General features: G+C 32.9%; 1 protein-coding gene across 1 annotated transcript in view; it reads left to right on the forward strand.

Annotated features, from left to right (window-relative positions):
* Positions 1-11,963, forward strand: part of LOC106466299 (SID1 transmembrane family member 1-like) — a 185,677-nt gene that overhangs the window by 163,901 nt on the left and 9,813 nt on the right. The window contains exon 23 of the mRNA XM_022394275.1: positions 6,515-6,628. Within this exon, the coding sequence (XP_022249983.1) occupies positions 6,515-6,628 (114 nt within the window). The remainder of the gene's footprint in view (positions 1-6,514; positions 6,629-11,963) is intronic.

Below are 11,963 nucleotides of genomic sequence, written 5' to 3' on the forward strand. Positions count from 1 at the left end.
ATAAACCACCCTATATTTCTACATTTATAAGACTCAGCTTTTTTAATAATAATTATAAAGTTGACTAAGGAGGAGCAAAATGACCCAAGACAAAAATGCAGCAAGCAAAAGTTTCCGTGTCGTGCATTCCTCCAGGCATTGGACCTTTGGTTCCTGCCCCCCCTGAAAAGGGTTGATAATCTATCCTAATGATAAGAACCTATTTCAAATTGGAAACCATTTAAATAAAAATTTACTTTATTATGGATAATATTCCAATCCAAAACCACTCAGTATATAAACATAACGTATGGATCTCCCTGTCTCATTCATCTGTCCATCTCACGTCATGTCATTGACTTTTTTCGACTCAACCGCCTTAGCTCGCCTTCTCTGACTTTCTTCACGGCTTACTGGTGACTTTGTGGCTTTTTGGCTTATAATGCAAGCACAATACAAAACTATATTCACTAGAATAATTAAATCTCAGGTGCAGGGTTGAAAGGGAACAGAAGTTCCCAAGCACCCCTGTTGGGAAGGGCAGACAAACTCAAAGTTTGTTTCCCTTCTTTCAAACTGTCACATTTAGTTTTTTTTATGTTAAACAGAACTAAAGAACCTTTCCTTAATAGTTCTTTAATAATTACTTAAACACCCATCCTTCTCCCTTTCTCGTAAAAAATTTGTTCAAGTATAAATTGGGTGAGCTGAGACAAGCCCAGCTACCTGAAGTTGGTCTTTCCAACCCATTATACTGAACAAGTATATAAATATTTTAGAGTTAGTTATTTATAAATTAAGGATGACCTTGACTAACTAACAGTCTAAATATGATCTCTTAAAAGGTAGTTTCAGTAATCAAGAGTTTACTTTTTAATGTGTTCTCATACTTATTGTTATTGGTATTTATTGTATAAGTTTTAATGTCTTAACTTGCTAAGAAAATATTTAAATAAAATCTTAAACTCATCATATAGGATAATTGTGGTGTATGTTCTCTAAATCTTTCGTTTTTTATAATTTATCTACCATCCCTTTTTGAAGTATACAAAGTCTAACATAAATTAATAATATTATAATATGGATATTCCCTCAAGAAATATAATTTTCCCCATGCTTGAATCTTTGTTTATGGAGCTATCAATTAGAAAGTGAGACGCACTTGTCACATTCAGAATTAGTCAATAAATAATTTTGATGTTTTACTTCATCTTACTTATATCCACTAGAAAGACAAAGTTTTAATCTATGAATGTTGTATAAGTTCTTTTTTTTTTCACTATAATGTAAAAGACATAGCTCACTCAGTTTGAAAATTTCTATGGAAATGTTCAGATAGAGTATCTAATGGATTTGTAAGGTGCTTGTGCAATAGTTAGAATGGCAGTTAAATTATAATAGTTATAGGATGTTGTTGGCGTGTTGCTTGTTATTAGTCTGTGTTTTTAAGGGTTTTTTTTTAAATAGATGAAACATATTTAGTGTATCAGAAGCATGATTGTAATAGTTTAATGCTTAGATTTCACTGAAGACTGACACTGAACATGTGCACGCTCGTGCACAAGCCTGAGAATTATGTAATTAAATACAGTAGATTTGGCTGAGCACTCGAGTGTTTTAATAATACATGGCTCAAAAGGCAATAAACAAGTGTAGTTTTGAGTTACAATCTGCCATCACTCTAGAAAGGAAAAATTGGTAATTCATGGTGGTTACAAGGATAGCCAAATCTTAAAGGGAACTTTTAATGAGAAAGTCAAGTCACAAGAACCTCTGGAAACATAACCCTATGCTTCTCTCACAAATCTCATAATAACATAAAACTTTTAGCTTGGACAACTATCACATTTAGTTTATAATATAATGATTTGCCCTACTATTCTTTATTATTATAGATCAAAAGCAAGGTTGTATAACTATGAATGTATGATGATGTGGTTTGAATACTTTACTTGGAGCTGCAGTGGACAGCAGTATTTGTGACAACCACATTAAGGGGTTATTCAAAGAAAAACTCAGCTAACCCTTCATTGGGTTACACACAATAAATTTTCAAAAATATGTTGAAAAATCTCACAATTAGGGGATACAACATCAAAATTCCTCCTGGTCAACTTTTGATAATTAAACATGTAACTGAGAAGTGTTTGTACAAGCTTGGGGCAAGTTGTATATGAGGTAAATTAAATTACAACATTTTAACAGCATAGTCAGTATTTTCTCTTGCACTGCATGTCTGTCTCTTGACTGATGCCAGTTGTTGCAGCTCATATTTTAACTGTTAGCAATGACTGGTAATATTTTTATGTATTACTTATATTGTCTCTCTGTTATTTAATCAGTTACTTAATTATTATTTTCTTCTTTTATCTCCTCTCTCTGTGAGCTTGCAAACAAATACATATAGTAAGAGCTCTTAATACATTTAAACATTAATTGAAAACACTAAATAAAACCCCTATGCTTTGAAGAAGATAAAACATACATAAATTCACCCTACGGGTTATCAGATACTAAAGTGGTTCTCATTGCTACACTACTGCTCCCAGTGTCTCATAGAACTTTCACTTTCTTCTCTCTGACAGAGCCTTCACGTATTGGCATATTGTAATTTGTAGGCACATCTTGATATTTGTAACATGCTTTGATCACTATTGGTGCTGTTGAACCATTTGCTAAATTTAGCCAACCATTAGTCATGCACTGATCAATCATGGAAATGGCAGTTCCTTCTTGTGGTGAATCTGACGTGTTTCCTTGATTCAGTTTCTTCTGGCAGCTGCATCCATAGTGTCAGTTACTCTTTTCTTGTTTCTTACAAGTGCTATCTTTGTAAGTAGCTCCAGCTGCTTTATATTAAGATTTCTGCTGTTGCTTATTGGTGATGGACTTGCACTTCTTTGTAATATGCCCTATTTTATAAAAAATATAGCATCTCTTCTGACATTTGTCTGTTAACCTCTTGTCACCTTTGTTAGACTCCCGTTCCTGGTCAGCCTTCAATGGTTTTGACTTTTCTGGATATTCTTGGACTTACTAGTTATACTCCCTCCATGGGCTTCCATATACTGTTCTGCCAGCTTGATCATCTCTTCCACGTCTTTTGGTGCTCTCTCCTTTAAGAACAGTGACATGTCAGTTGAGCACATGATCATGAACTGTTCATGTATCAGTATACCTGCCAGTCCCTCAAAACTATTTTCACATTTGGTCATGTCAGTCCATCTGGTGAAGTGCCATGAACTGAAATACATGCCTGCATATTACTTGTAGGCCTTTTCCTGTGAGAAGTGGGCCAAGACAGACTGCCCAGTCACCTTGTCCCAGTTTGACTTTGGGCAATTCTTTCATATCTCTCCAAGAAAGCATCCATGTCATCTTTCTGTTCATCAAATTTGGGCAGCTTGGGTTGGCTGGCCCTGACCCCATTGTCATTCTTGGGTCCTTCTTCTTTCTGTTGGGTGAGCTTGACAATCTCAGTTTGTGCTCTTATTCTTTCTATTTCCAATCTCTCCTCTCTCTCTTTCTCAATTTGGCTCATATTCTTTCTCAATTTGCAGTCTCTCCTTTACATTCTTTCAGTCTTTCTCTTTCTTTTCTTCTTTTAATCTTTCTTCCTCTCTTCTCTGTTTCTCCTTTTCTTTTTTCTGTTGCTGCTCTTCTCTCTCTAGTTCTTGTTGTTTAACAAACTCTCATAGTTCACTGACATTTAACCAAGATGCTCACTTGTTTCTATCCAATTATGAAAATCTGTTGACATGGTTATATAGTGTGATTGTAATCTCTGCACTATTTTTGCCATCATTACAGTACTTATATAGGCCTATTTATTCTCGCTGTCATTCATGTCTTCTTTCACCACCATTTACCACTGTATAATCATGGCTGGTTTGCCAAATGTCAGGGTTTTATGTATATAAGTGGGTGGGATTCTTCTACAGTAGGTGCCTGTGACTTGTTGACGATAAGTTTGAACAATAAACAGACAGCACACAATCCACTTGTTTTATGATAATATATTCAAAACAAGTCAAATATTTTTACAAAAATTCTTTATGCTATAGGATATCATCTAAAACTGTAAATAATTCTCATTTCTTGTCAAAAATTCACACAGACTGATTCAATTACTGTAGAATAATCCAAGTCCATATACGTAATAAAACCCTGACAGTCTTAAACCCAATATGTCTCAATTCCTACTACCTTTTGCTGTCTGCAGCCAGTTGTGGGAAGGCAGTAACCCTTAATAAACATTTGATTATAGATTTGCTTGTTGGCTAACTTTTTTTAATTTAAAATTAGTTGTAAATTGTTTGATGCTTAATATGATTTGCTTAATATATACCAGTGATTGAGTACATTACATTTCAATTTGTTATGAATATGCAAATCAGCAAGTCACTTGACAGCCACAGCCAATATAAAGTTGTGGTGGAACAGAATGTATCAGAACTACATGTTGACATTATTGGCATTATGTAGGTAATATGATGTCACTGAAAATTGATCACTTTTGGGAAGGGTATGTGATAGCTCTTTCAAACACAAACTATTCATACACTTAGATTGTAAAGACTTGTTCAGATTAAGGATTTTGAATTTCCATGACAGTAATATTCCTTGTACTTAATGTCACTGGAAACAAATTAAATATGGATGAACTTGGGGACCCAGAACCATTCAGAAAGAGACCTGCAACAAAGTTTGCTCTAGTTGTAAGCAAATTGCAGTATTTTGTAACAGGTGAGAATCCACAAAGCTCAATAGCAAATGCCATCAATCTGTCTTGAGCAACAGCACCCAACATAATCAAGTAGCTGCTTCCATGACACGTCTGTATAGCTTTTACAGAAAAATCATCTTTAAATCACTACCATAGTGATTTAAAGGTGTGTTTTTTTCTAAAAGTAATTTTATTTAAACACCTTCACATTTTTCTACTTATTTATTCATCTGTATAACTGTTACATACCTCAAGCAGCTAGAGAATGAAACAGGAATTCATGCTATTGCATATCAAGACGTATCACAGCAACTGTGGATTTCTGTTATTGGACTGTTAAAAATACACAGGGAAACCGTCATCTTCATGCACAAGATGGATTAGAGAGAGAACAGTAGTGTGTTTTTGATATGAGAACCTACATTAGAGCCTTTTGCATTTATATTTTTACTGTAGGACTGTTTTTAAGATACATAGCCATTAGATATAGCATAACCAGATTTGGTGATATGGACTGAAAAATTGTTTTAATATAATATATTCAATCTCTGCATAAATAACATATTGTGAATACATATATGTTAAGTTTATGTGATATTTTTTCTTTTTGCCAATCCTTTGTAAATGAATGAAAATTTACTTTGCGGGTATATGTTAGTACTTCAGTAATATTATGAATAGCACAGGCATACAGTCAATTGGTCAGTGATAATTATAATAAGTCTAGAGTTAATGATAACATTTTTTGTCAGAAATTGTATTAACAGTGAGATACTTGTAACTAAATTAAACAGTTTATGCATAGAAAAGGAGTCAAAGAAATGACTGAACCTTTTACAATCTTTTCATAAGGCCATTTTGTAATGTACAGTATAATGCATATCACAGTTTGATATACACTACATGATCTGGAAATGTAAGAAGGAGTAAGGTAGAATGTAGCAGTTTTTTATGTCTTAGGTAATCAGGCAGTAAAACAGTAAATTATTTTTAAATTATTTTGTACACTTTTTATTGAGCAAAGACATTGTTAATCATACTTTTTGTTTTAGTCATTATTTTTATCTCTCAGAGGTAATTATTATGTTTATCAGGTTTTAAATACAGTTCATTAATGGCTGTGAGTGTGTAGTTGGAATGCACATATTGTAAAAAACTAAATGGTGAAAATACGTTAGGAAAAAAATATTTTCTTTACTGAGTTCAATGACCTTGTTCATTTTAAGAGAATGTTATTTCATAAGTCAATGTTGATGTACTCTGACACCTACAACTCAACTTGTAGTTAGTTTGAATCAGATAAATGTCATAATATTAGTTTTTTAGATGGTTCTCATTAACTGCCTTATGTTACACTGATGTATTTGCAAGTTTAATAGAATATATTAAGTGATACTGTAACTGACAAAGAGCAAGCTAAATGAAACAATTTTGGAATGGTCCAGATTTTATAAAGCTTTTAGGATTTTATTAATTAAGAATTTCTTTATTCCACAAAAGTTGTAATGCATTTTGATGAAAACTGTATGAACCATCAATAAGAGATTGTATTTCAAAAGTGATTACAGTTCCTTATGGTTTCATTATAATTGGTTTGTTAGTTTATCACTAATTTTTATCAGATTTCAAATGTAAATTATTCGATGATTAGAAATTTTATAAAAGATTCTGTCACCTTATTGGATTATTGTTAATGTATTTGAGATGATTATGGTAATAATGAAGTAAAACACACACTTATTCATGATTTTTATGTTATTAATGTGGTGTAATTGGCTCAAGGGGTATTATTAAATATTTTCCCTATAGGGAACTCCTGCCCAGTCCAGAGAACACAATCGAAACTGCCTTCTGTTACATTTTTATGATGATCATGACATCTGGCATTTACTGTCCAGTTCTGCCCTATTCTTTTCTTTCATGGTAAATATAAAACTTTTATGTTCATAAGATTTGTATCATTAAGTAGGTAAGCATTAGTAAAAATAAGAGGTTAAAAAGTTTGTAAAACTTTTCTAGTAAACAATTGTAGGCTTCTATCCAGAAAATTTAAGATGGGGGGTTTTTGAGTGTTTTGAGACAGAAATAATTGTTTTATGAAAAATACCTTTAAGTTATGTGACATACAGGTGGTAAACACATTTTTCAGACTTTAGGTTTTTTCAGTGAATTATGCTTTACATATTACAAAACAAATATGTTTTCATATTAAATTTCATGAAAATCGAACAGAAGGTTACAATGCCGACAGGAAATTTCTCTCTATGAGTTTCTGGATAAGATATGTTGTAGTTTGCATAAAGCAATAAATTTGTGGTTGATAGATTTACAAGCATAGAAGAAATACACAATTTAATTGCAACTTAAGAGAGTTGATTTGTTAAAATATAAAAAATACACGAGATATACAGTTCTAGAAAAATTTATTGCATCACTCAATTTTCACACACTTTTCTTTGGAATCATCATTGTCTGTTTAGAAACTCTAATGCATGTAGGTGCAAGTTTGTTTTATGGATAGTGCACTAATGTCTAATTATTACATCAATGGCTTTATAGGCTGTCTGAGTATTGCATTAGGCCTTGTTTGGCTATAAATAGAGGTTCTTATTGAGAATCAGTTTAGAAGCCTATCTGATACAATGTGCATGTGATGTTACCATGGTCAAGGGTTGTGAGTTAACTTCACAGACAAACAAAGCCATTGTTTGTTTGAGCAGAGAGGGACTTTCAACAAAGCAGATTGCTAGAAATATTATATTTAATCAATTTACTGTGAAATGATGGGTACAGATACATACAGAGACTGGCTGTGTGTAGTGATGGAAGGGAATGGGCTAAGAAGAAAACTTTCACAGCAACTTTCATGTTGTATTAATTATGGTGTACTTGCTTAACATATACAAGACCTTTGTTTATCTTTTCAAAAACATAAATAATTATTATAGTATCTTATCATGCATATTAATACACCAAAAGGTTTCTGGCACCAACAGATGTCCAGATTTTCTCATGGTAATAAAAGGTCAAAGTTGTTTGCCAATTGCAATTTGGAGATAGGCTTCAAATGGTATATGAATGTTGTATATATGTTTCTGTTCTTGTGATCTACATGTATCACCTACAGGAGGAAGAGAGGTTTAAAATATTTTTTGATGTTTAAAATGCCATTTAACCTTGTTTCACTACATTTTATTCAAATCTTAAGCACATACAGATAAACACAGTAAGTATGAGACGGGTTAACCTGAAACACATTTACTGAACTGGGAAGATACTACAGAGGGTTTAGCACATTATATTAAAACTATTTTGAATATGTAAATCAGCAAGTCACATGAGAACCACAGCCATTATACATTTGTGGTGGAATGATATTTATCACAGCTACATTTTGACATTGTTTGGTGTTTCATAAATACAAGAATTGATTGCTTTTAGGAATGGTATGTGAAATATTTGTATGTTCAAACCATAAAGATCTATACAGATTAAAGATGTCTACCATTTTACTCTAATTATGAAACGATTAATAAAATGATGTCGATGATGATAAAAAGCTAATATTTTGCTCAGACAGGATTTGACAACCAGCCAGTCCTAATTCTGAAAAGGCTTTTTTCTAATCTTAATTTGTCTTTTTTTCACATATTTTCTATTTAAATCTTGAACTAATTTCTTTTAAGCCTGAAGTAGCTAAAATCATGTTGGATGATTCAATTCTTGAATCTTTATATTTTCCACCTTCTGATTTTCAGGCCATTGCTGATACTTTTAGAAATCATCTAATTGTTAATAATCCTATCAGTGAGGTCACTTTCTTCTTCTCATATTACTTTTCGAGTTCTTGACCCTCAGTTCATGGTCTTCTTTCTTGACCATTGCCAGTTTTCTGTCCTGCATGTTATGACTTGTTTTATTTTGAGACTTTAATTTTCAAAATAATTAGAAACTATAAGAAAATCTTGTTCTCATAATTCTTTTAGTGAGGATCACATTTTTACCTTTCAGTTTTCGTTAGTTGCAGTTCTTAATGATGTTGCTTCTCTTACCATGTGGCTCTTATGTTCCCTTTACACCTTACACCATCATGCTGCATTTGCAGATACTCTTGTCTTTCATACTCCCTTGAGTTTTTCAGCTTCTTCTCTACATCTTTTATCCTTGCAGAATCTTTCACCATTGCTTGTCTCCCATTCTGGAGCTGATTAGGGTTTTAGCATTTAGACCTATTTCTGGCAGTTGTTCCTTTCAAAACAACTACCAACTAATGTGTTTTCTTTTCCCTTGCATCCCTAGTCTACTTCTCTTTGATGTTAGAAATTTATATTTGTTTCGTTTCCCCCTACTATGTGGTCAAGTGTACTTCTGCTCTGGATAACTTTCCCATCTAGACTGTTGGGGAAAGTCTTCTTTGATCATTGGTTCACCTATGGGACCTAATATTTCATCTAATCAGGTCATTCCTACATTCTAGACCATAAAGTCTCAAATATCCTAAAGGAATGTGCAATCTATATTGATTTTACTCTCTTCTCTGTAGTTCTAAAAATGTCTTTAATTCAGGGACTTGTCCTTATTCATCTTTTCTTGAAGACTCCACATTTTAAAATGGAATATAAAAGTTTCTTAGTTGCAGCCATTGGGTGACATCAGTGGAAATACAGGATTGCTTATCTTTATATTCCTGTTCATCCCTCATGCTTCATTTCTTTTATTTTTTTTGCCATGGGAAAGGGAGCTTTGGCTCTATACATTTCTTGGGTAGCTCATCCAACTCTAATCCTAATTTAGTACTAATTGAATATTGGTACATCTGGGAATTTGGATCAACACAGTTGGAACACTTCAACTATATGCTTGTATTGCAAGCCTTGGAATCTTGTGTTCATATTCTTCTGTCTTTCACACCCACTGTCAAAGACATCCATTCTGCCTTAGGGATAATGGCTTTATTTCACACAGTCATTCCCTTTAAGTGCACTCACATGAAACATTTGCAATGGGATCTTGCTTGCCAGTGACATCTCTCTTCACACTCATTATATCAGGGAATTTCTCTCTCTTCCACTTCATACAGGTCTTCACAGATGCATTTCTTAACAGCTAGAACACTGTCATGGAAGAACATCATCTTTCAGATTCCTGATCTCCTCAAGGATCATAATCTCACATTGATCATTTGAATCTTTGGGCAGTTCAGTGTGCTTCTCATGAGTTCTTTCTCTTACTATATCACCATTGTGTTTTCAGTTCATACAATTTTAGAGTAGTTATATATATATATATATATATATATATATATATCAACATTCTGGGAGGAATATTATTCCATATCCTTTTTTTTGCTACATTTTCTCTCCACTTTTGGTGTTTTGAACATTCTTGTGGATTCTTGTAGAATTTTTTTTATCTATGCTTACTATCCTCTTTGTCTTTTTCATTGTTTTTAGTCAGAGTCAGTTCATCAAATTGTAAAGTTCTGCTTATTGCTATTCACACTGGCCAGCTTGGTTTCTGCTACTATGTTATCTGTTTCAAGGGAGATGATTTAGTTGATTACCTGCAAGTGGCAATTACATCACTTCATACAAGTGATAATGTTGTAGAATTTTCAAGTGAACTGATTTCTCAGTAGATTAAATTAGGTAGGTTCGCTTTATAACAGGATATTTGGTAACATAAATTGCAAAGTATACTGAGTTCTGTTTAAGCAAACTGAATCAGTGCTATGAAATAAATGGACAATGCATGATGAAAAGCAATTTTTATTAATTTCACACACACAATATATGTACTTGTGTTGAATGCTGGACTGTTGCCTTTGCTGGAGTTATGAATTGATCAGGCTATCTGTACTCCTTTAATACTTACTTCCAAACTGACTGATTCACTCAAAATGATCTTCACACTATCTAAGTCTCACATTACATAGTTGAATCAGTAATGCCAGACTTAAACAAGAGCAACTAGTGCTATTCATGTTACTGGTGATTCCATTCAAATATAAGGGAGGTTCTAACCTCGAGATATCACCTGATCTATCACTGGAGGGCATTGCTGTCGACTGTCATGCATAAGGTGCAGCTCTTCAGCTATACCTCCCATGGGTAAAATGTGTTATTTCATTGGTAATAAATAAACCAAATGTAGCTAGAATGAAATCACTTAACTTTCTTGACCATTTGTTAGAGAAATGCTGCAGTTACCTAGAATAGACATTAAAATAAGAACGTAGGAAATACATGGTATGCGTGCCTACCACAAGTGCATATATACCATACATTTTATGCGTAATCACTCTCCAAAAATATTTGAATGTCAGTATGCAACTTCTATTATAAATTTTCTATGTAACACTCCCCAAAAAAACTAAATATCAATGTCTAATTCCAGCTTTGTCTTCAGTTTAACATGTTTTTATAGATGATGTTTGAGCAGGTGTCAGAAATTGTCTATTGAATTTAAATCTGGGGATTTAGAAAGCATTTTCAACCAGTTGACTATTTGTTTCAAGAACATTTTTTATGTTATTGTATATGTATATTTTGTGGCATTTTCCTGCATGGAATGTAAGCCTTTGTGATAAATCATTTTATACAAGGTAATGATTCTCTTAGAATATTGGTACGAACTTCTATGTTCCTGGTTGAAATAAAACAATACTTTTGATTGTTCATAATTTTAAAATATCTACCCGGCGTAGAACAAAGATATTTGATACACCTTTATGCCCTGAGATCTCATACAATTTCCAGAAAAAGAGCTTTGCTCATCTTTGAAGTTATGCAGAACATTCTACATAAACATTACATCATCAAATGCTTCTTTAAGAGTTTGTGATACTACAAAAAAATAATTGACTCTATTAGGTGGTTTGTCTGTCTGATGTGTTTACTGTATTTCATTCCGGTAAACATTCATTTGAATGTCCTTGTGTATCCTGGTTGGTACATCTATCAAAAGATATATAGTGATTATTATTATTCATTATTTCAAATTTGTAATATGGCTCTTCATGGAAATGTAGTTATACACAGTAATATATCATCTGGCACAGTAATCAGGAGAAAACCCAAAATCATTGCATTAAGAAATCAGATGATTTTTGCTTTTATAACGCAACATGTACAGTAGTATAAAAGGATGCTAACATGTGGTACTTAGGTACACTGATTTTCAACAGATAGTCACAGTACCTTGCAAAAGTACTCACCCCTTACCAATAATGTCACATTTTGATGAAATACAAATAATG

The sequence above is a fragment of the Limulus polyphemus genome, unplaced genomic scaffold (assembly GCF_000517525.1).
Source record: "Limulus polyphemus unplaced genomic scaffold, Limulus_polyphemus-2.1.2 Scaffold2215, whole genome shotgun sequence".
NCBI classification, from domain to species: domain Eukaryota; kingdom Metazoa; phylum Arthropoda; class Merostomata; order Xiphosura; family Limulidae; genus Limulus; species Limulus polyphemus.